The sequence below is a fragment of the Carlito syrichta genome, unplaced genomic scaffold (genome assembly GCF_000164805.1).
Source record: "Carlito syrichta isolate Samal-C Ts95f unplaced genomic scaffold, Tarsius_syrichta-2.0.1 Scaffold169039, whole genome shotgun sequence".
In the NCBI taxonomy this organism is placed as follows: Eukaryota; Metazoa; Chordata; class Mammalia; order Primates; family Tarsiidae; genus Carlito; species Carlito syrichta.
In genome coordinates, this window is record NW_007113135.1 from 199,244 (window position 1) to 225,228 (window position 25,985).

At 39.8% G+C, this 25,985-nt stretch overlaps 1 protein-coding gene across 1 annotated transcript in view; it reads right to left on the reverse strand.

Annotated features, from left to right (window-relative positions):
* TANC2 (tetratricopeptide repeat, ankyrin repeat and coiled-coil containing 2) overlaps nt 1–25,985 on the reverse strand; it is a 343,337-nt gene that overhangs the window by 196,509 nt on the left and 120,843 nt on the right. Inside the window, exon 4 of the mRNA XM_021709161.1 lies at nt 7,397–7,507. Within this exon, the coding sequence (XP_021564836.1) occupies nt 7,397–7,507 (111 nt within the window). The remainder of the gene's footprint in view (nt 1–7,396; nt 7,508–25,985) is intronic.

Genomic DNA, 25,985 nt, shown 5'->3' on the forward strand with positions numbered 1-25,985 from the left:
GCCCAGGCGGGTCTCAAACCCGCGGGCTCAGGCAATCCATTCACCTCAGCCTCCCAAGGTGCGGGATTACAGGCTGAGCCACCGAGCCCGGCTGACTCATTTCTAATAAAAAGAAAAGGGCAAAAAGTGATAGAATGACACTTCCCTAACTAGGTTGTAAAAACTGTCACTCTGTCTTTTGGGTACTCCTGTAAGATCAGCGGTCCTGTGTGAGCTGCCCTGGGGAGAGGCACACACAGCAGGCAGCAAGGGTGGCCTTCTGCCGGAAACCAGCCAAGAACTGGTCCACCAGCCCATGAGGAACCGAATCCTGCCCTCCTGTTCTCCCTGAGGAGCTGAGTCCTTCCAACTTCTTCCACTTCCAAGAGGACCCACTCCTGCCCCAGCTGTGGGGACTGCAACTTGTGAGGGCTCAGGACCCAGCTGAACTGCATCTGGATTCCTGACACACAGAAACCGAGACTGGGAGATAACAAGTGCGACTGCAGCTCTGAGTTTTACGGTAATTTGCTAGGCAGCAATCGGTGACGAGTAAGAAGGGCACTCAGTAAGAATCAACAGAATTCAGTTAACACTCCCCACAAGTCCTGTCCATGTAAAGGCTATAATGAATAACTTCTAGATAAGAAAAAACAAATGGGCACAAAGGATCTTAAGTGACTGAGAGGCAAGGGGGTGGCGAATAGAGGGCCAGCTTCCTGTGTGTCAAGCACAGTCAAGGCCCCCCTCTCTGCCCTTTCCTTGCCCCACAGAAGTTTTCCTCAACACTGAGCTACAGAGGTGTGTTCTGCACAGGAAAAGAAAAAAGCTTTTCCAGAAATAAAACTGAAACGGTGTGTATGATAAGTTATTAGTCATAATAGCTGATGTTCCAGGCACTGTGCTAAGTAAGCTGTATCATTTAATCACCACAAACACCTTATGGGGTGAGTGATATTACCATCTTCAGAGGACTGGATAGGTGAACTAAAAGCCGACACCTGGTTAGTAGCCCAGCTAGGGCTGAAGCCAAGCTTGTCTCATCCCAGAGCCCGAGCTACCCATAACGATGAAAACCAACCCCATTTTAGACACACAATTTAGTACTGACATACAGATGGCTTGTAAAACAGATCGGCAACTACAGTATGTGTACACCTTGATCTGCTCTGCGACGCATCCATAAAAAATGCCATGGCAACTTCACCCACAACAACCCTAGATAAAAGGCAGCAAAGCTAAGATTTGCAGCACTAAGTGTGGACCACGTAATGGTTTTCATTTGACGTATTTTAATGTTTATTTTCACAGCATTCCTATGGTGTAGGTAATATCATTATCCTCACTTTACAGATAAGGAAAACGTGGACGTGCCAAGGTCACACAAGTAGTAAGTGGCAGGGCTGATGTATAAACACAGGTAGCCTGGCTCGAAGGTCTGTGCGCCAAAGGACTGGCATTTCACTCTACGCCAGTGCATTTTACTTGCCTAAAAACTAAAAGTTAAAATGGTTTCACAGTTCATTAAGAATCTGTCCGTTTGTACATCTACCTAAATTACGGATCTAAACACCATGTTCACAGGCCAAATCTTTAGAATTTGTAATGCAAAACATCTTGAGAAAAGTTAATCTAGGTTTGTGCGATGAGATTAACCTCTTAAATGTTGGGGCTGATAAAATGATATCCCAAAATATGGTACTTTGACACGAATTAAGAAGCAGCCTCAAAGGTTCTCTGGCCTCCCCGCCTCCCCTTCCACTTCCTGTATCTCAATCCTCTGCCTCCCAATCCTCTGTTCTTTGAAGTTCCCTTATCCACCTAGAAACTGGACCTGCCAAAGAGCAACACAATGGCTTTTAACGCTCTCCCTGAAATTTTACTAGCTACAGAAGATTAAAACTCATATCACAAAACAATGAAAACTATAAAGCCAGAAAACAATGAAAAATGTTCAAGTTTTATTTATCAAAGCATCTGCCCACTCAAGTGATTTTTAAAAATATGTTAAGAACATATATGGAAGCCATGCACAGTGGCCCGCTCCTGGAGTCCCAGCTATTTGGGAGGATGAGGTGAGAAGTTTGCTTGAGTCTAGGAGTCTAAGACCAGCCTGAGCAGTGAGACTCCCATCTCTATTTTAAAATGACCAAAAAACAAACACACACACAAAAAACAAAACCACAAACCAACCAACCAAACAAACCTTACATGGATGAGAAGATGTGGGGAAGAAAAGCTATTCGCAGTCTATGCTTGTTTTCCTAACTAGCAATTGGGCAGCATCCTCCTACTTACGTCATCTCTCTGTCTTCCATCTTCACTTCCCATACATGCTAACTTCTGTACCCCAACAATGCCAGCCCTGTAGTCCAACCACTTCTTCATTCTACTCTCGTCTACACACTAACCAACTTTTAGCTTTTTGCTATTGTTCTAATCATTAACAGCCTTTGTTTCATTTCAACCTTTACAACAATATTTATTTTTCCTTTTTTTTTTTTTGGTGGGGGTTAGGGAGGAAGGTTACTGACTGCTTTGAGAACCTGTTACAGAAAAAAGTACATATGCACACAGAGAAAGTTTTTACATATAATTTTAAGGAGGTCTGAGCCTCCTTAAAGTTTCTCAATTTAACTCCAGTTAAAAATTCTACTCTACACTTACTGTGTTTACAGCAAGGCAGGTCTTAGACGCCTAGACTTACAGAATATGAACACAATACAACAGAAGCTGTGAAACAGCAAATAGAAAGCTCCTGGTACTCATGGGCCAATATAAAATATATAGAGGGCTTTATGTACAAGTACAAAATTTGTAGCAAAACAAAAAAAGCATGCCAAGTTATTTAGGATAAAGATACCATCCTAATGTTTTCAGAAATTTAAAAACATGGAAGAGAAAAAATGAAAAATCCTTTTAACTGAAATGACAGTGACTATAAAGGAGTTGAGAAAAGACAGTTAAAGGAACTACTTACTTTACATAAAACATTTTGTCTACAGTGGCTTGTACTTATACTGTAGAGTGCAGAACGCTGATACAAATCCAAATTAAAAATCCTTTACAAATGCAAAATAAGCATAAATATGAATATGCACCAAATTACTATAACAAAATTCTTTTCTCTCCTTGAGTTTTAAACATCCTAATTTTGTTGTCACCTTATAAAACACTGTCCTTTGAAAGATACTGTCATTTTTTTTAGAGATTTAAAAAGATCCATATAAGAAGTTTAATCTCAAATTCCTCTGAATCCTTTTTTCAGAAGACTGGCCAGGACTTTGGCCCTTAACCTCGCACACGTAGTCAGAAGTCCGATAAAACTGTCAATCTGGCCTACCATCTGTGTCAAAGTTCATTCCTACACTTGAAATTTTTATATTATTATAATGTGTAATGCAAACACTTAAAAAACTAAAATATAAACAAAGAGTACCACCATAATTTGGTGTGATCTGATAACTGAAACATTTCAATATAAGTTCCCTGTAGAAATTTTTTAAAATGCAGGAAAATGTGATGGTGATGATGACAATTAATAATAATAACAGGAAGGATGCTTGTACCTTTTATCGTTTATTTTGCCTGAGCTAAGCATGTGACATATATATTATTTCACTTAAACTTAGTAACAATTCTATGAGATAGGTCTTTAAAAAGATAGGTCTATTTTCATCAGTCACACAGCTAATAGGTGGAAAAGTCAAAAATTATATCCCGATCTAACCCCAGAAGATAAGCTCTTAACCACTAATATGTCAGCCCGAGAAAGAAAACTAAAACCGTCTGTAATCCCCCCACCAGACATACCCTCCCTGCTGACACATCATTTGGCCAACCCCACTCTAATTTCCCAGTAGTCCCAAATCTGTCCCTCCTCAGGCAACCAATGTTTCAGCTTGGTGTATTCTCCTAGATGTTTTTTTTTGGTATGAACCTTTATGTATTATATAAGTACATAATTTGTTAAATGACAGAAATAATCCATGCTATGTGACAGGAGACTGGGGCATGGAAAAGTTACATGGTATGCTCCAGATCATAAGACCAGTCAAAGAAAATCAGAACTACAATAGATAGGCACTTTTAACTAAAAATGGTCCTAATCCTTTACATTTTTTTGATTATTTAAGATCTTGAAACTGAGGTAAAAAGATTAAGTGTCTTACCCAAAATCACATAGCTAATAAGTAATGCTGTAAACAGAAAAGTTATAGAGAGTAGAACGAATCTATTCTCTTATTTTGGGAATGACTTTATTGAAATCACTGACAGTGGGTTACCCCTTTTCATAAAATTGAATACAGCTCTATCTCATATTTAAAGACTGAGTTTTCTGCCTTTTTTTAAAGCGAGAAAGCAGGGTTTATTGAGAGGACAGAAAAGCTTCCACAGTGGGAGGGAACCTAAGGGGGTTGCCCAGTTTTTAAATCTAAGTGTAATAAGGGATGTTTAGTGTAAAGGAATTCACACAGTAATAGGGTTAGAGGACAATACATTGTTGGACTATATTGTGTCCACTTCCAGAGTGGACATATAGCCTGTATGTGAACCTCAACAAATAACTTATATTCTCTAGGTCTTAGCTTCCCCACTGTGAAACAATTAGCAAACACAATTCCCTGTACATCACCTTACTCTGGTAGTTCAGTGAACACCATCAATGAGTTCCATGGCTGTAGATGCAGAATCCAACATACTCTGCATTTTTTTCATATTTTCTACATATAACAAACAGAGGAATAGTGAAACCTTAATCAGGTGTTCTGGATTTCAATGCTGTGTACTGAGTCATTCAATTTGTTAGACTGAGCCACAGTGACCTGGTTAGGTTTGATCCACACTTTCTGTTAACACGTAGGGACAACACAGAGAAGTTAGGCATGCGTACAGAGATGCCAGGTGTGAAAAGGCAAACCAAGAAAAATACGTATGTCCATTTCTCAGACACAAAAGCTTTATTTTTCCAACCTAAAATATTGACACCAAAGGGTGTAAGTTTAGATAACACAGAAACAACACTGCCAGTTACTCCCAGGAGACCAACAGTAGCAGCAGGAACCCCACTGACTTCTGCACTGTTCACTGTACCCCTGCAGGCAGCCCAGGAAGCCCTGTAGCCCAGTTGGACCTCCAGGTGTGTCATCTCAAACAGCAGCACCAACACCATCTGGGGATCTGTTAGAAATGCACATTCTCCACCACCCCAGACCTCTGAGGCAGACATTCTGGTGGTGAGGCCAGGAATCTGCACTTGGACAAGACCCACGGGTAATTCTTAAGTAGGCTGGGAATTAAGAATCACAGCTCCAACCCTTAGTTTATGATTGCTGCTTCTGTGAGATATGATATTTTCCTAAATTTGCAGGTGATCATAAGCAGGTGGAAAAGAAGATATCAGAACACCACACTTAACAGCATCATTATGTATGAATGCAAAAATATGATCATTATTCTATTAGTGTATCCTATGTAAAAGAAACTAAAAAAGATATTTTAATTATACTAAAATTTGCAAGAAGAAAGCAAATGTGTTTGTTTAATGAGAATACTCATTAATTCGATTATCATTAATTTTTGGTAGTATGTAGAGATGACAGCTTCAACCCTCAGGTTACCACTCATCTCGGTAGACTTATTTTCTGAGAATCTAATAACTTTATTTTAAAAAAGCAAATCACTACGATGTTTCTATGCTTTAAACCTGCTTCAGGTAAGAAAAGGAAGGACTGCCCACATGGCAATTAGCATTATGGCATCCTATTTTCGTTTCTTCCTGGCTTTCTAAAAATCTTAATGGGGGTTTAATTTGGTTCAGTTCTCTTTTTTTTGAGTCAGAGTTTCTATCACCCAGGCTGGAGTGCAGTAGCATGCTCATTGCCACAGCAGCCTCGACATGATGGGCGCCCAGGTGATCCCTCCACCTCAGCCTTCCAAGTAGCGGAACTACAAGTGTTGCTTCACAACAATATCAACAGCTAGATTAGATGAGGATATCAGATGGGTAATCAGAAGTGAAAGACTGGGCTTCCCTGACAGTCATTTTGACTTGCAAGCTGGAATAAAAGGCCTCTGACAGGGTTTCTCTCCCAAAACTCAAGGAAGAAATGAGGAACTAGCGTGTTTGTTTATTTTACTTTATAACACTAAAATGTTCATGAACAAAAGCAAAGCACAATATTCCACTGTCCAAGAAGTGTGACATACCTCAAAACATGAAAAAGAATCTTCTAAACATGGGCCACAACACCATTTAAAGAGCTATTTTGTTCTTTCTGGAAACAGAAGAGCTGACTCCTAATACATCACTGCAACTGACTTGGAAGAACAGTCGCATACACCAGCAGCTGAAGCCCAGGGCTCCACACTGGGGAGAGAACTGAATCCCAAAGGTCTTCAAGATCCAAGTCATAAAACGAAGCATCTCATGTTCTCTCATCTCATTAGGTTTGGCCCAAGTATTCCCTTTGGTTTCACTCATTTTTTGTTTGAACATTTCTTGTCTGGCTTCAGAGGTGTATTATCCTGATATCTCAGATCAGAGCTACTGACATCCTCCCCGGAACTGACCCCAATGCTATCAAATATGAAGTGGTTGCATTCACTGTGGTTTAACATCAATGCTAATGAGCAGGAATAGACAAATGACCTAAAACCAAGTATTCCAAGGTCCTCTACTCGTGCTCTGATCTGTACGCTCAGCTAGAGCTGTGAACAATTTCTGCTAGAGCTCTACAGACTCACTGGAGAGAGAGTGTGAAGGATGTTGCCAGGCAACTCATCTAAGTTTGAAAGAATCTAAGCCTTGATAATGAGTCTGTCTCAGTTTGGCTCCCACACAAGAAAGGTTTTACTAAACTCCCACATGTGTTCACAGGCCATTCACAAGAAGTGGCATTTCTTAAATAAGTGAGAGTCCAAAAAGGGTCCATCTCAGAAACCTATAGTATTTCTTTTCAAATTCAAGTTTATTGTTTCCAATATCACAAGCATTTTCTACAACTACCCAGAAATCCAATACAAATTAGGCATAATAGGTCATATGGAAAAAGTCTAGAGTTGAATTCACATCCTAATTCCTATCTTCAACATTTCTGTTTGCACATGGCCACAGCAAAAATTCCTCAAGTATCTCAAATCACAAAAGCAACCCTGAAAACTACTCATCTACCAAAATTATTTTAATTCTTCTGAAAATTATCCTTGAGATTGCTTTTAATATTTACTCTCTTTATTGTATCAAAGTCCAAACAAGGCGTTAAGTAAAAACTACCTTCTATTCAAAAGTATATGCAGTCAGTTGCAAAAAAGGTAGCATGTTCCTCTGAGTATATACATGCAAAATCCTGCCCTGCTTATCGGGCCTGATCCAAGCCTCCCTCTTTCAAAGCAGACGCTTTGCATGCAGGCTTACCGGGGCAGTATGCATCCACGTCCAGTTTCTGAGCTGAAGCGAGGGTTGGTGAGCCAAGCTCGGATTCTGGAATTCGTGGGCTCTCAACATACTTTGCCTTCCTCAGAGGGGCTAAGGACAGAGAGAGAGAGAAAGAGAGAGAGAGAGAGAGAAATGGGGGGAGGGGAGGATGAGAGAGGGAGGGAAACAGAGAGAGAGAGAGAGAGAGAGAGAGAGAGAGAAAGGAGAGAGGTATGGGGAGAGAGAGGGAGGGAAACACAGAGAGAGAGAGAGAGAGACAAAGGGAGGGAAAGACCGAGGGGGGGGAGGAAGAGAGAGACACAGAGGGAGAGAGTGGGGGGGGAGGAGAGAGAGAGAGGGAGACAGAAAGAGAAACAGAGAGAGGGAATGGGGAGGGAGAGAGAGAAAAAAAGGATAGAAACAGGGAAAGAGAAGGGAAAAGGGAAAGAGAGAAACACAGAGGGGTCATGAGTAAGGGGTGCAGCAGGCAGCAGATGGAAGCACTTAAGTGAACGACACACTCTGTCAGACTCAGATCAGGTTACCCTAGTTTTTGTGCCAGAAAAAAAACTCATTGCATTCTTCATAGAGGAGATAGGTCTTGTTAAAAGTTACTGAAAACTGAAAAAGTTAAAATCTAATATTCAAAACTATGAGCCTAAATTGTGTCTGTTATCTTTAGCTATTTACTCTCTTTAAAAAGCAAAGAGCTTTCTTATCCTGGCTTTCATTGTCATTAAATACAGGTATTAACTAAGAAAAGTGCAGGACTAAGTTTCAAGGTTTTGTTGATAAAAATTGTAAACAAAAGGTTCTCTTTATCCAGAAAGAACTATTCTAATATATTCAGTCATGATAAATACCATAAGTAGGATTAAATATAAGCCATCGGGCCTAATCTAGGAAGCTTAACAAGGAAATCAATCATCTTACCCCTCGGCCAATCATGTAAGAAGTCAAAACTGCTAGCAAACTAAAATATTAACTAAGTCTTTCCAGTTTGACACTGGATGCTAAAGAGATAAATTAGTTAATTATGAGATCTATGGAACAGTAATATTTTACACCATGGTATCCATTCATTCTTTTTTTTTTTGAGTTGGAGGTTATCCATTCATTCTTGTAAGGAATAAAGTATAATTCATGTATTAAAATTTTATGTACTTAAAACATAAATTTTACTGACTGATTTTTAGAGAGAAAAACCTGGGAACACTATTGATAATACACATTCAAATGATCATTTAAATATTGCCAAGCATGCTGGCTCACACCTGTAATCCCAGCGCTTTGAGAGCCCAAGATGGGAGGATTGCTTGAAGCCAGGAGCTCGAAACCAGTTTGGGCAACATAGCGAGACCCCACATCTACAGAAAATAATTTTTTTAAAAAGTAGTCAGGCATGGTGACACACACCCTGAATCAATCCTAGCTACTTGAGAGGTTGAGGAAGGAGGATCACCTGAGCCAGGAGGCTGAGGCTGTAGTGAGCTGTAATTACACTACTGCACTCCAGCTTGGGCAAAAGAGTGAGAACATGTCTCCAAAAAAAGAACAAAAAGAAAATGATGAAGATTTGCTTTGGTGCTTTCAAACTGAGTTCTATTAAATAAGTTATAATAGGGTAAAAGTGCTTAGCATAGCACTGGTACAAAAGTATCAGCAGAATCGGCAAATGATTGGTATGTATTATATGTTAGTGTCATAACTATAGGTGGCCAAGACTTACTAATGTTTAAAATCACACTACTTTTTGCAAAAGTTTATATATATTCTTCAAAATCCTTATCCATTACTGAACCACAGGAGATTCTAAGTTATTCCTAAAAGATCTGTTAAAAAGTAATATAAAACTTAGTCATTACAATGGCCAGAATTCTTCATTTTATTGTGAGGATTAAAATGATTATGTATTAAAATAATAAAAGAAAATATCTTTGAATTGTGCCAACTCTCAAAAGCTAAAGACAACAAAGTCACACTTTAATCTTGGGTATGTATGTACACTTCAAAAAAATTTTTTTAAAATTTATTTTATTTTAAAGATGTGGGGTACAATTCAGGATTAGGTATACAAGGTGCCACCGTATGGTGAAGTTTGGGCCTCCCTTTGGTCCCCACTTTGCCTGGTTCGAGATCAGGTGCCCTTATTGATGTTGTGTCCCCCCTCCACCCCGGCAATATCCCACTATTGCCAATCCCTTTCTTATAGTATTATGGTAAATGTTCAGGGTCCGCTTATGAGTGAGAACATGTGGTACTCTGTTCTATGTATGTATACTTTAAGTGCTTTTTTTTTTTTTTGAGTTGGAGTCTCACTCTGTCACACAGACTGGAGTACAGTGGCACACTCATGGCCATCCCGGCATCGACCTGCTGGGCTCCAGTGTTCCTTTAGCCTCAGCCTTCTATGTAGTCGGAACTACAGGCATGTGCTACCGTGCCCGGCTAATTTTTTTATTTATTGTAGAGATGAAGTCTTGCCTAGTTGCCCGGGCTGGTCTCGAACCTGCGGGCTCAGGCAATCCACTTGCCTCAGCCTCCCAAAGTGCTGGGATTACAGGTTAAGCCACTGAGCCTGGCTTAAGTGTATGTTTAAAAAATAATAATAATAAATCCTGTTATTGTCTCTATGGCAACAAAGACCTAACACTAAGAGTCCTAACAGTATGGTGTTCTGTTAAAAGTAAGCTCTGGAATAGCGAGACTCTCACCTGTTCTAAGAGTCTAAGACTTGAGCCTGATTTTTAAAATCACTATCACAAATAAAGATCTCAAGTGATTTATATGTATATATGCAGGTTACTAATAGCCAATATTAGAATTTCTTTCATTATAATTTCACCAACACATTAAAAAATTGTAAATTTTTAAAACTGTAAATTATTCAGTACTGCTTAGTATAGGAGAAAGGGTTATATGGTAATTTAATCCTTAAAGCTCCTAAGTCCCTTATCCAAATGTTATTAAAGCATTGCCAAGGCTTCAGAATCACTATTTTACCTGTTGAGTTCTGACAAAGACAGTACTAGTCCTGCTCAAAGGGACTCTATATATCTACACATCTTAATAACCTTTTTATAAGGAACTTTAGGGCTAGTAGACAGGGCAGCAACGTAGGGTATAGACAGCCATAAGCAAGAAACTGAAGAGTGGCAGAAGAACTTGAGGGAGACAGGAGGAATGTACAAGAGTGAGGAGATGGCGTCCAGGGCAAAGATGGGATGCTAGTGGCTGCATGGAAAGGAAGGAAACAGAGACTATGGAGAGAGCATGGACTCCGCAATGCTCATCAGAAGTGGACGAGATTCTGGCAGGAAACAAAGGAAGCCTCTTCCTAAAAGACATAATTTTCCAGAGAGAGTTATTTTGGATCTGTGAGGCTTAGCACTGACTTCATTTTCTCTGCTCAGGAAATTTCAACTGAGGTTATCTGTATGCTTACAGTGGATATTTAACTCTTTCTGCTATCAACCTTCACCTCTACTCTCATCTATGGGATACTGTGCGTGTCCAGTAATAAAACTAAATTAATTTATAAGGTAGATGACAATGGTGTTCTCATCTAAGTTACAGAAAGTTAATGTTATTTGTAAGTCAATCACACACAGGAGACACAGTCACAGACATGACAGGGTGTTCAATAGTCATAATAGTGGTTGGTGGAGAACAGAAAAGGAGAAGTTGGAAGATAGAGCACAATATTTTGCTTGGAAGCCTAGAATTTTAAGACGCTCCATTGTGCAAAAATGGTATATAAGATGATTCAGATGGGTAAGATTAAAAGGCTTTACCTGATAGTTTAATTAAAAAGGGGGTGGTTGAAATGAGATGGGCAGGAGGAATCTAAAACCCAAACCAGGTATTTCATTGTGATGTAGAGATAATCAGAAACTACTGCTCTCAGTAGTGATCAGAACCAACACTGAGAACATGAACATGATTCGTATGCTCTAAGCAATTTGAGCTGGGAATCCGGCAGAGATCGAAAGGAAGGATGCATATTGGCTTAGAAGATGGGTATAGTGATTTGAAAGATCTAGGTCTTGGCTCTAGCACTTAGTAGCAGTAAGAATTTGGGCACGTTAGTTAGCCTCGCTAAGCCTCCATTTTCTCACAAAGCTACAGTATTGTTATGAGGCTTAACTAAGTCCAAGCGTGTTAGCACAGTGCTTGGATATGGTGACATAGCTCATCTAAGCTTATTAAGACATGGAGCAGTGAGGGCTATGGAAAACGAAACAAGTAAGTGGCTTCAAACATCATATGTAGAGGCAGGATAACAAGGCAGCATAGCAGGGAGGAGTTGGATAGTGCAGGAATTAGGGATCCGGGCTCTGAAACCAAAAAGCTCAGGTGAGTTCCATCTTTCCCCCTTTTTCCTAGCCATAAGAACCTTTTCTGTGCCTAAGTTCCCTCTCATCATTTATTTTGAGCTAATAACAGTACATATGTCACGGACGATTTGTGAAAACCACGTTAATTCCAATAAGATCCTCAGAATGGTGCCCAGCACAGAATCCCTGCACCACCGATGCAAGCTGTTGGTGTCATCACTGTCATCACAGACTCAGCATGTTCTAGCAGTCTGAACTGTGTGTGTGAGCATGCGTGAGTCCGTGCGTGCACACACTGGGGTGCAAGGGCAGCAAAACAAGGATGTCCACGATGTCATGAGGGGCTGAGAACTGTGATACCACCAAAATATTCTTTTAATTGAGAAAGGAACAATGTTGAAGAAAATATAATGTGTTATGATTTAGGAGACTACCCAGATCAAAATGTGAGTACAGAATGAACGAGAGCCAGCAGGTGAGACCACTGGCTCTCAAAACGTGGTGCCTGGACCCACAGCACAGCACTACCTGGGAATCCGTTAGAAACGCAAATGCTTAGGCCCCAGCAACGTAGGTTCAGCCACTCCTGTGGATGATTCTGACGCAAACTGGTGTTTGTGAACACCGGATTAGACAATTTCCACATCCATGTACACAGGTGTCACTGAAAGGATGGTCTCAGAAAACACTGTAGTAAGATAGATCTGAGGCCTCTTCTCTGATAGTATTAGCATGCGTGGTAAAAATTAGGACTCCTTTTCAGTCGTTCTGTTAGGAGTCTAATGTTCATGTTATATATTCTTTAAGAATCCTAAGTTATAAAGTACTAAATCATTTGCAGTCGGTTTTGGAGAAAGGTCAGTACTATCTAACTCACTAATTCTACCCACAATCACTTGCAGGGAGGACAGCTGAGGTGAGGATAAGAGCAGTCAGACACATCACACAGGAATGTCAATGGTGGAGCACACCTAGGCCATGCAAATGTTAAGGCATTAAAATAAGAAGTTTAAATTACTATTGAGGTATTTGTTTCTTATAGAAGTTTCATAGCAGAAGGAATTTTTAGGAGGAAACTGGCAGAAGCTTTTGATAATTGTGAGAAAACGGTACAGAGGCAGACCAAATCAAAGCAAAGATCAGGGAAATGAGAAATGAAGAACAAACAGAAAGATGGGTAGTGCATCACAGAAAACCAAGAAAGCATTTTCACAAAGTTGGATTTGAGATTTTAAAAGTCTATTTAGTAAAGATAACTGGAAGATAACTTAATAATAAACTAATGGCCAAATGTGATAGGAATATAAAAATATTTTAGCCTAGCTGGGCTCGGTGGTTCAGCCTGTAAACCCGCGCTTCAGGAGGCCGAGGTGAGTGAATTGCCTGAGCCTGAGCGTTCGAGACCCACCTAGGCAACTTGGCAAGACCTTATCTCTATAATAAAATTTAAAAAAAAAATTAGCTGGGCGTGGTAGCAAGCACCCGTAGTTCCAGCTACTTGGAAGGTTGAGGCGGAAGGATCAGCGGAACCCAGCAGGTCGAGGCTGACTCCAGTCTGGGCGACAGAGTGAGACACCAACTCAAAAAAAAAAAAAAAAAAAAAAAAATTTAGCTAAAGCAAGAAAAATAAATACAAAGCATCCAAATTAGAAAGGAAGAAAAATTATCTGTTTGCAGATGATATAAACTTGTGAGTAGAATACCCTAAAGATTCCACACAAAAAATCTGCTATAACTAATATATGAATCCAGCAGTCACAAAAATCAGTTGCATCTCTATATACTAACAACAAACAATCTGAGACAAAACAACTAGGGAAATAATTCAATTTAAAATAGCAACAAAACAGCAGGGCTCGGTGGCTCAGCCTGTAATCCCGCGCCTTTGGGAGGCTGAGGTAAGTGGATTGCCTGAGTCTGCGAGTTCGAGACCCACCTGGGCAGCGAGACCTCATCTCTACAATAAATCAAAAAATCAACCGGGCGTGGTAGCGCATGCCTGTAGTTCCGGCTACTCGGAAGGCTGAGGCGGAAGGATCACCGGAGCCCAGTAGGTCGAGGCTGCGGTGGCAGGGGGAAGCCACTGCACTCCAGTCTGGGCGAGTGAATGAGACTCCAACTCAAAAAATAAAATAAAATAAAATAAAATAGCAACAAAAAGAATATAAAATCTAGGAATAAACTTAACCAAGAAGGCAAAAGACTTGCATACTAACTATAAAACATTGTTCAAATAAATTAAAGAAAGCACAAATAAATGGAAAAGTGTCCCTTATTAACAGACCATAAGACTTAATATCCTCAAGATGGCATACTACCCAAACAATCTATAGATTCAATAAAATCCCTATCAAAATTCCAATGAGTTTTTGCAAAAGCAGAAACACCCATCCTAAAATTCATATGGAACTTCAAGGAAGCCTGAATAGTCAAAACAATCTCGAAAAATAATAAAATTGGATTTCTTAAAATTCCTGATTTTAAAACAATACAAATCGACAGAAATCAAAACAATGTGATACTGGCATAAAGACAGACATAATAGGTCAATGGAATAGAAAAGAGAGCCCAAGGCAGTGGCTTACACCTATAAACTGGTGCTTTGGGGAGGCTGAAGCGGGAGGATTGCTTGAGGCCAGGAGTTCAAGACTAGCCTGGGCAAAATAGCAAGATCCCCGAAACAAACAAACAAAATAGCTGGACATGATGGCTTGCACCTAAAGTCCCTGTCACTTAGGAGCCTGAAGTAGTAGGATCACTTGAGCTCAGAAATTCAAGGCTGCAGTAAGCTATGATTGCACCGCTGCACTCCAACCTGGGAACAGAGAAAGATCCCAGTCTCTTAAAAAACAAATTAACAAAAAAGTTAATATACATAGCTGCAAACTATCTTTCCAGAACTCATTTCTCCTGTGTAAGTATAAGAAATGAAGTTTATGCTGTATAAACTTTTCCTCTCCTTCTACCTTTTCCAATACCATGTGTATTTCCCTTCAGTTTCCCCACTCTCTTAACTCCAAATGCAAATAAAAATTGCTGTGTGTTGTTTTACATACAATTTATGCTGAAGTATCAAATAATTGGAACATATGTATTTTAAATGGGAATAAAGATATTATTGTCACTAGAGATACCATATCCATATATATTCTTATGAACAGACTATTAGAAATTCGATTTCTCTGAGATCTATACAAATATGAATGAAATATTAAATGTATACAGTGTGGCAAAGTAAAGATGACTTTGTTTACCAACACAAGCATCAATCAGTGTGTGGCCACCCGTTATCCACAATGGGCCTGCATATGAACGTTTCTAATCTGCACTGATCCCAGTAAACAGCTTGAGAAAGAAGAAAACAATTCATTTTATCTGATCAAAAAAGCCCATATTACATAGTTTTACTATTTCCAAGATTAGCAACAATTATATCCATCAAAAATACTGAATGCTAGCTAGTCAGCACTATGACCTACCATCTGCAGATACTATCAAGAATATAGAAGCCATCCATGTGTAGAGAAACATTCTGACTTTGAATCGGTTGAAAATATAGCAATTTGAATATCAAAGTAAGTTCTTTTAAAGAAAGTACCTACCACTGAAAAACTTTTATATTAGTTTCCTAACCTAATCATGAAAATAAAACAAAAACCCTAAAGTAATAAAGGCCAAATAACTGAAATTCCATTAATAATTTAAAACCCATATATAATTCAATAAAGGACGAAATAACTATACATTAACAGAGACACAGAAAATTGCTACAAAGAAACAGCAAAATATAATGAAATCTGAGAAAGTATAATGGTATATTTATGTATTAGCATGAAACAATTTCAAAACAATAGATTATCACAAACATATTCATAAAGTTGTCTACTGATCAGAATAAGAGGTTGCAATATCAGGAGTAAATGCTAAAAAAGTATTAGTATTTTCTTATTCAGAAGTTATAGCTACGAGGCACAAATTAAACTTAATATATAGACAAAAATTGTTGAAAATTCTAATATAAATTATGAATTTTTCTTCCTATTTTACTTTTCATATTTTCATTCTCTCCTTCTTTAAGCACCTTTTTAAAAATGTGAAATAACAAGCCGGGCTCAGTGGCTCAGCCAGTAATCTCGCACATTGGGAGGTTGAGGTGAGTGGATTGCCTGAGCCTGTGGGTTCGAGACCCGCCTGGGCAACTTTGCGAGACCTCATCTCTACAATAAATCAAAAAATTAGCTGGGCATGGTAGCGCGTATCTGTAGTTCCAGCTGCCTGGAAGGCGGAGGCAGGAGAATGGCCAGAGCCCAGCAGGTCGAGGCTGTGGTGGCCAGGAGCATGCCACTGCACTCTAGTCTGGGCGACAGAGTGAGACTCCAACTCAAAAAATAAATAAATAAATAAATAAATAAATAAATAAATATGAAATAACAAAGGCCCCACCTTCTACTAGAGATGCTACTATGAAATAAGAACAGAGACATCGGGATACATTTTAAGGATTATCATGATCATCGGACAATGTTAGAATACTTCACTGACATAAAAATTCAGATTTCTTAAAAATGTAAATTTAGTGCTAACTGAAGATTTCACATATAAGGAATGGCACGTTTAAAATGAGAATTATTCTATTAGAAACTTGCATGTAACCATTTGTAAATCAATCCCACTAAGTGTTTAAGAACTGCTCCATTCACCCGTAACGCTGTTGTGTCCTGTCTGATGCAGACAGTGTTGGGTGCTGCTGACTTTCTACCAGGAGCAGAGTGCAGCATGTGATGCTTCAGGGGATTCAAGCATCAGGAAGGTAGCCTATATCCTCCAGGAGTTTGATGGTGAGGACACAACAGAACAGCTATGACGCCACAGGGGAAAGCCAAGAGCCATGAAAAAGGTACAAATTGGGGGCTGCAGGGTTCAGAGAAGGGAACAACACTTCCACGCCTCCCAACTCAGCAGTTTAATAAACGTAAATTTTCTCTTAAAAATCAAGATTACAGGCAACCCCCTCCTCAGGTCCCCTCCCACTGTGGGAGTTTTTCTGTCTTCTCAATAAATCTTGCTTTCTAAAAAAAAAAAACAAGATTACAACGTGATCTCAGGAAGTGGATTTATAAATCTCACTAATTCATCTTTTAACATTTCATTAAGTTGACTAAACAGTCGAAAAGCAACTGGGGATGAATACACTCACAGCATATGACTTAAAAAGAGGAAACAAAATTCTGCATCAGGCAGAAAAATAAAATAGTGAAGCAATAAAATATCAGAAAAAAGGAAAATGATGAAACCACAATTTAATTCTTTGAAAAGATGAACAATTTAAAAACCCTACTCTGGGCTAAAAAAAAAAATACAGTGAAGACATGAATTGTCAAAATTATAATAAAAAATAGGAACACCAATATTAACTCTACAGAAATATTAGGGAACATTATGAACAATTTTATGCCAACAAATTAGATAACTTAGATGAAATGGGAAAATTCCCAGAAAGACACAAATGATCAAAACTGATTCATTAAGAAATGGAAAGCTGGGCTCGGTGGCTCAGCCTGTAATCCCACGCCTTTGGGAGGCTGAGGTGAGTGGATTGCCTGAGCCTGGGGGTTCGAGACCCACCTGGGCAGCGAGACCTCATCTCTACAATAAATCAAAAAATCAGCCGGGCGTGGTAGCGCATGCCTGTAATTCCGGCTACTCGGAAGGCTGAGGTGGAAGGATCGCCGGAGCCCAGCAGGTCGAGGCTGCGGTGGCCGGGAGCGGCCACTGCACTCCAGTCTGGGCAACGGAGTGAGACTCCAACTCAAAAAAAAGAAAAAAAGGAAAAATCTGGCTACATTTATAACAAATTAAGAAATTAAAATAGTAACTAAACATTTTACCACAAACAGCTCAGTCCCAATTGGCATCACTGGCAAATTCTATCAATTATCTTAACAGTAGCACTCCTTTACAAAGTCTATCAGAAAATTAAGAAAGAAGTTGGGACAGACCAACTTCAGATAGTGTGGCTAGATTTTATATCAATAATATATAAGAAATCTGTAGTGATAGTTAACTTATAAATTTAATTTATTCTTATTTAGTTTAGTGGATTAAAATAAATATCATCCCACTTTGCCTTGTTTTAAAATTTAGTTAATATGATACCATTTTAGGCTTTATCAAATAAAAAAGTTTAAAAATGAAACTTTTTCCAATATTACATTTATTGGTGATAGTTTTCTTATAGAGCTTTATACAAAATCTTAATTTTGCTCTGATCTTATTTGGTACTCAAAGCAGAATAAAATGTACAAAAAAGGTTTTTAACAGTTTTCATGCTGGGCATGGTGGTGCATATCTTTAATCCCAACACTTTGGGAAGCTGAGGCAGAAGGATAGCTTGAGTCCAGGAATTTGAGACCGGCCTGAGCAACACAGCAAGACCTCATCTCTACAAAAAATAAAAAAATTAGCCAGGTGTGGTGGTGTGAGTCTGTAGTCCCAGCTACTTGGGAGGATGAGGCGGAAGAATTGACTAAGCCTAGGAGGTTGAGGCTGCAGTAAGCCATGATTGTGCCACTGTACTCCAGCCTTGGTGACAGAATGAGCAGAATGAGACCCCATTGAGAGAGAGAGAGAGAGAGAGAGACAGAGAAGGGGGAGAGAGAAGGGGGAGAGAAGCGGGAGAGGGCAGACAAGGGACAGAGATAGAAAAAATATGAATTTCAATGATAGAGAAAATATCCTTAAATCTTGTTTTAGACCAGCGAGACAGGATAATTCTATTTCACACCTACATAGAGCCTATTATTTTAGTCAGTGACGCAAAATTTATTGTTAGAGCCCAATCATAATGCTAGGTATACAGCTCTAAAAACAATGACCTCACTTTCAAGAAAGCTATGCCACAGCAAATACATAATAGCAAACACCTGTACAACAGTTTTCCTTACACTTTTATTTACATAACTAAGCTCATTTGAAAGTCATAGTTTTTCTATGAAGGACACATCAACTCTGCTTTGCATGTGGGAAAATAGAACCACAAGCTCTCTTGCCCAGGATCACAGGGATTAGGTGGTACATTACAGGTTTGTGTCCAGGTATTTTGGTTTTACACATTATACTGTTTCACTTATTGTATTCCTCAAGGTATGGGACTGGCTTAGGATGTAAAAGATGATTTTAAATGATCCATTAAGTGGCAGTATTCATTCCTTTCTAGGCACGGGTGACTACAGTCACCAGCTGCGGTGCCATTTAGAAAGGACTACTTGACTGATTCTGGCCAATGAAATGAGAGCAGACATGATTCTATACCTCAAAAATCCAAGAGAATCTGTCAAAAATCTTGCACTGGTAAATGTCTTTGGCAGTCTCAGGGTATAAAAAAAATGTGCAAAAGACAGTTGCATTTCTATTTACCAATAGTAAACAAACAGAAACCCAAATAAAAAGAAAACTCACAATACCATTCACAATAGCCACACACACAAAAAATCAAATACCCTGGCATCTTCCTAACCAGAGACGTGAAAGACCTTTACAATGAAACCTACAAAACACTGCTCAAAGAAATCAAAGATGACACAAACAAATGGAAATATATTCCATGCTCATGGATTGAAAGAATCAACATTGCTAAGATGTCCATCCTACCCAAGGTAACCTACAGATTTAACGCAGTACCCATTAAATTACCAGCAACATTCTTCTCAGACCTGGAAATGACAATACAGGAATTCATATGGAAACATAAACGACCACGAGTAGACAAAACCATCCTCGGCAAAACAAACAAACAAAAAAACCAGAAGGTATCGCATTCTCAGACTTTAAAGTTTATTATAAGGCTACAATAAGCAAAACAGCCCGCTATTGGTACAAGAACAGGTATACAGACCAATGGAAAAGGATAGAGATTTCGGAGGCAAAACCTCAATTTCTCAACCAACTCATCTTTGACAAAGCCTCCACCATCAACCACTGGGGAAAGGGGAACCTAGTCAGTAAATGCTAAGAAAACTGGCTGACCACATGCAGACAATTAAAACAAATCTAACCTATCCCCCATAGACAAAAATCAATTCTAAATGGATCAAAGACCTCAAACTATAAGAACCTTAGAAAATGCAGTTGGGCTCAGTGGTTCAGCCTGTAATCCCGCACCTTTGGGAGGCTGAGGTGAGTGAATGGCCTGAGCCCGCGGGTTCGAGACCCGCCTGGGCAGTGAGACCTCATCTCTACAATAAATCAAAAAATTAGCCGGGTGTGGTAGCGCGCGCCTATAATTCCGGCTACTTGGAAGGCTGAGGCGGAAGGATCTCCGGAGCCCAGCAGGTCGAGGCTGCGGTGGCCGGGAGCGGCCACTGCACTCCAGTCTGGGCGACAGAGTGAGACTCCAACTCAAAAAAAAAACAACGAAAAAAACAAACAGCCCCATTACAAAGTGGGCAAAAGACAAGAACACACACTTCTCAGAAGAAGACATACGAGCAGCCAACAGATGCATGAAAAAGTGCTCAGCCTCACTCGTAGTCATCAAAGAAAGGCAAATCAAAGCCACACTGAGATGCCACCTAACTCTAGTCAGGATGGCCATCATCAATAACTCAAAAAACAGCAGATGTTGGAAAGGCTGCAGTGAAAAAAGAACACTCCTACACTGTTAGGAGTGTAAACTAGTACAACCTCTGTAGAAAACAGTGTGGCAATTCCTAAAAGATCTAAAAATCAACCTTCCATACAACTCCACAATACCCCTACTGAGAATATAGCCGGAGGAACTCAAATCACGCTATGAAAAAGATACCCGCACAGCATGTTTATTGCAGCATTGTTCACAATAGCAAAAACATGCTGCCCTTCAAAAAAGGACTGGATTAAAAAAAAAAAATGTGGTATATATACACAATGGAATATTACGCATCCATAAAGAAGTACAAAATTAAGAACTTCACAGCAACTTGGATGGACTTAGAGTCTATACTACTGAGTGATCTATCACAGAAACAAAGAACTGAGTATCACATATTCTCACTCATAAGGGGACCTTGAGCAACTATCGTAATACTATAAGAAAGGGATTGGCAGTAATGGGAAACTGCCAGGGAAGGGCAGGGGCAGGACTGGCAGTATAGGGAATCTGTCGGGGGTGGGGAGTGCACACCTCATCAACAAGGGTACCTGCATAAGGAACTTTTGTATACCTAACCCTGAATTGTACCCCACATCTTTAAAATAAAAAATTAGAAAAAAAAAGAAATGAAAGCAGAAGAGACATATTCCCTGCTTAATTCTACAATATGTTTCCTCCTCTGACAGAAAAATCACGACAAACATTCAAAGACTGAAGCCTGGAAGCTTCAGTCACTGCAAGCTTAGAGCAGCATGAACCGGCCACGGAGAGCTTGGCTTGCAGTGTTGCCCAGGCTTGCCGGGGAACTGGAAACAGACATTTGTTGTGGGAATCCACTGAGAATTTTAAGGTGGTTTGTTGTGGCAGCACAGTCTAGCCTATCCTGACTAACAAAACAGCTATAAAGTTATTCTCTGTTCAATTGTCTGCCAATCTTTCTGAATATGCCAAGAAGAAAATTTTAATGTGGTGCTAACACCAACTAATCCTGCTTTATAACAAAGAGGGAGAAGAGCTTAGCTTCAGAAACAGCTGAAGGTTTAAGTAGCTACAATTAATGTTCTAGTTATGGCAGATGATACTGATTTTCCAGTTTGATACAAACTCTCTTTTAAAGTAAATTTATTTAAAGAAAAGCATAAAATTCCAAGAAAATATGAGGTTAAAAAATACAGTTATAAGCAGGTAGGGAAAAAATCATGCCGTTTCTATGCCAAGAAACAGTGCCCCGACCAAACTACAGTTCAGTAGGGCAGTGCTTGACTTAATGTTCTGTTTTCTCCCCATTTTGCACTGAGCCGCAAGCACAGCATTTCAACAACTGCATTTAAATTGGTATCCGGTATGAAAGGGAGAACTGATAAAATATTTTTAGATTAACAATCTATTTGAGCCATGACTGGGGTATCTGTCAGGTAATAAGAGAATTAGGAGATAGACAGAAACAGAAAAATTAGTAAGTTAAAAAAACCCTTCTCATATGAACATCATTTGGGCAATCTAGTCATTTGAGTAGATAATAGAGCATTTTCTTCTTAAATTTTTTTGCCATCTTTTGGGGGAGGGCCTTCTTTCCCAGCTCTCCATGCCCCTCACAGTCTTCAGTTCCCATGAGAGCACTGTCAGAGGCCAGATGTGAGAAAAAAGGAAGCAGAGATGAAATCTGTGTGCTGTCCCTGTGGCATGTCATCGAACAACCCACATCACAGGATACAACGTGGCATCCTAACTTAGACAAGTGTGGTATATAAACACAGAATAGCTGCCGCTTATTTGTTAAATTCAGAGTAAACCACGAGGTCATTCTTGAAAGCTTCACATTCAGCATAAACTCACTCTGAGCTTCTGAACTGTGTTGCCACACTTCAAAATATGTGAAGGTTGAGCCGGGCACAGTGGCTCACACCCGTAACCCCAGCACTCTGGGTCACGTGCGGTTACGAGTTTGAGACCAGCCTGGGCAACACTGCAAGATTCTCTCTCTACAAAAAATATATAAAATTAGCTGAGTGTGGTGCACACCTATAGTCCTCACAACTTGAGAGGCTGAGGTGAGAGAATCACTTGGGCCCAGGAGTTTGAGGCTGCAGTGAGCTATGATTGCGCCACTGCACTCCAGTCTGGGAGACAGAGCAAGACTTTGTCTTGGAAAAAACAAACAAACAAACAAACAAAACCCAAAAAAACACTTGTGTGTGAAGAAGGGTTTTATCAAGGGCAAAACTGGCACAGAAAGAAAAACCTTTAAAAAATTTGTCTCTGATGATGAAGAACAAGAAAAGCAAAGACAGATAAGATGAAGAAGAAAAGCATTTCGGCTCAGGGATGGAAGGAAGAATACAGATTGACAAGGGGAAGGTCCAGGGTCTGCAAGGAACCCCCTTCCCACAGTTCAAGCAGAACACGGACTAGCACATGGTCCTGAAGGAAGAAAGCATATGAATAATCTGTCTGAGAAAGACTGACATCTCTCAAGCCCACATTTAGAGTAAGTATTTGTGAAAATTACAGTCCTTTCCTGTAGATGGTGTGTCACAGGTAAAGAACAATCATGTTTTCTTCTTGCATTAGTCAGGGTAGGTCAAGAACGGAAACAAGTAACCCTACAACCCCAGTGGCTTAAGACAGTAGGATAGATTTCTCACTCCATGTCATAATCAGCAGTAAGCCTCCTTCTATAATGTAGTTCCAGCATTATCTCAGAGCCTCAGAGCACTATGCTGGATTCTCTCCATAGAGCTAAACACCAGAGAGAACAAGGGAAGACACGCATATGGGAGGTTTCCACAGACCTGTCTGGAATCAAAACACATTATTCCCATTCAAATTCCGTTCCTATCCAGTCACATGATATACTTAACTGCAATGAAGGCTGGGATATGCAGTTTACCTGCGTGACCAGGAAGAGAGGATAGGTTTTGGTAAAAACATAATCTCTCTGCTACACTCTATGCAATGAATACCCTGGAAAATCATAAACATGAGATGCAGAGCTAACGAACACTGTAGCAGACCCTATATTACACTTAGCCCTCTTTCTTTCAAACAGGCTGAATAGACATCACTAGAACCTAAGAACAGCCTACATTTCTATATTTGTTTCCAACCATTTTTAATTTAAATACAATGCTTTATATTTCAGTGCCTAGAACAGTATCCAGCACATGCTAGCTGGTTAATAATTAATTGCCAAGTGAATAGTACACAGTAGAGAGCCAGAGCAAAGACGCACGTCACAAATCACTTTTGTTAAAGGTTTTTTTTTTTTTAAGGAAGCAGGATTTGTTGAGAGGACAGAAAAGCTCCTGGAGTGGGAGGAGACCCAAAGGGGTTGCCCTGTTAAAGGTGTTTTAGAGCGAGTTATAAGAAGCATGCGTAGGTACAACAACCTTCACTGAGACCTGTAGAGACTTTCATTAAAAAACACAGCTATATAAACTTCTTCATGATAACACCACCACAACCACTTCATTTCTTTCATTTGTTTATTTCTTTCACTCTGTTGCCCAGGCTGGAGTGTAGTGGTACAACCATAACGCACTGCGGTCTCGAACTCCAGGTCTCTAGCAAGCCTACTGTCTCAGCCTCCCAAAGAGCTAGGACTACAGGAGTGTGCCACCATACCTGGCTAATTTCTGCAATTTTTTGTAGAGATGGAGTCTCCCTATGTTGCCCAGGCTGGTCTCAAACTCCTGGCCTCAAGCAATACTCTTGTCTCAGCCTCCCAAAGTGTTGGGATTACAGGCATGAGTCACCATGCCCAGCCATGGCTTTAATTATTGGATTTTTTTAAATTAAAAATATCCAACAAAATATACTGAGAACACTGTTGAGTTAAAAGGGAAACACATTTGAAAAGAAAAGACTACCTGGCTGTGTGCCATCTCTTCCGCAGTGAAGGATATTTGAAGAATGCATTCACAAAAGACATCAACATACCCTTTATCTTGCCTTTTAGCAGGGAAGAGAAGTAGCTTGTTTCTGACTGTCCAAGGCAGATAAGTCACTGGGAACCACTGGACCCTTCTGGTCCTTGTTCTCAAGTTCTGTGTCACAGGGCTGGAGTGAATTTTTACTTGAAGTCCCCACCACTGAAGTTGTCTTTCCTTGGATCTCTACTGTCTGCTCTGGTTTTTGGGGTTTTTTTTGTTTGTTTTTTTTACAAGATCCGGCTGGTCAGACCTAAAAAAAGCCTCCCAATCCAGCAAGGACCCTTGGAATCATTGTGTATAGCTCCTGGTGTTAAATCTTTCTTTTGTCTCATGGAGTCTCCCATGTATCTCTGAGACTCAGTATTAAAGACTCCAAAGGACTCCTATGTAGAACTGCTCTGTCTCTGTCAGCCCACTACTCTGTAGTTTCCAGCTATTCTGGGCTCCCAAGTCTCTGATCTGTTTCTTCAGTTCAGCAAGATTGTCATTCTCTGGTATATTTCTCCATAGCTATAATATCTTCTGGCAGAAAGCCAGGACTTACCTGGTTCCTGCCCCCAGCCCCCACCATCCTAACAGGATCACATTACCCTGCTACCAACAGGCCAATGTCTGAAAACAGCTGTTTCCAGTGGGAGAGAAGTCCAGTAATGGTCACATCAACATAATGGGAAGAAGCCCCTCTCTGGGGGTCTTAATTTGCATTTGCTATCTGCTCATTTACAGAATGTGGCTAACAAAAGACAAAAGCCTCTGTATGTTTGCATACTGCTGTATCCTCAGTAGTGCCTGTAGTAGTGCCAGGCACAGAGTAAGTACTATTATTTGTTGAGTGAGTTAATTAACTGGTTTATATTTATGCATATATTTTCAGCAGTATGAATGATCTGTTCTCATCCTTCATTCATTTAGAAATTAAGGCCAAGAAAGCTGGTGATCTTAGCTCTATTCAAAGTAATTCAGAGTATGTTCCCCACATAAATTCTATATTCATGCAGTTATGCTGTTCCACACAAAAGGATAAACCAGACACAATGATATACAGATAGAACATAGAAGCAGTAAGTACAGACGCAATATAATGATCCAAAGAAAGTTACTCAAAAGATGACCACAGTAACTTTTAGAATATTCGTAGACATAATTTCAGTGGAAGTTTCAATAAATTAAACAGAACTTTTCTTTTAAAGAAGAAATTGGGGCTGGGCTCGGGGACTCACCTTGTAATCCCGCACCTTGGGAGGCTGAAGTGAGTGGACTGCCTGAGCCCGCGGGTTCAAGACCCACCTGAGCAACTTGGCGAGACCTCATCTCTACAATAAATCAAAAATTAGCCAGGCGTGGTAGTGCGCGCCTGTAGTTCCAGCTACTTGGAAGGCTGAGGTGGAAGGATCACTGGAGCCCAGCAGGTCGAGGCTGCGGTAGCCAGGAGCGGCCAACTGCACTCCAGTCTGGGTGGCAGAGTGAGACTCCAACTCAAAAAAAAAAAAAAAAAAAGGAAGAAATTGGGATTTAAATATTGTTTATCTGTATATCTTTGTTTAGCTTGCTATTACAAGGAAAAGAGCAAATTACTGTGGCCTAAAACTCAGTTTTAAATGCCATCTCTTTACTGTAGTGAATGGCAAAACTCAGTAGACGAGATAAAATAAAGCATTGTAAATTTCAATTACCTATATTCTCTTTGCATA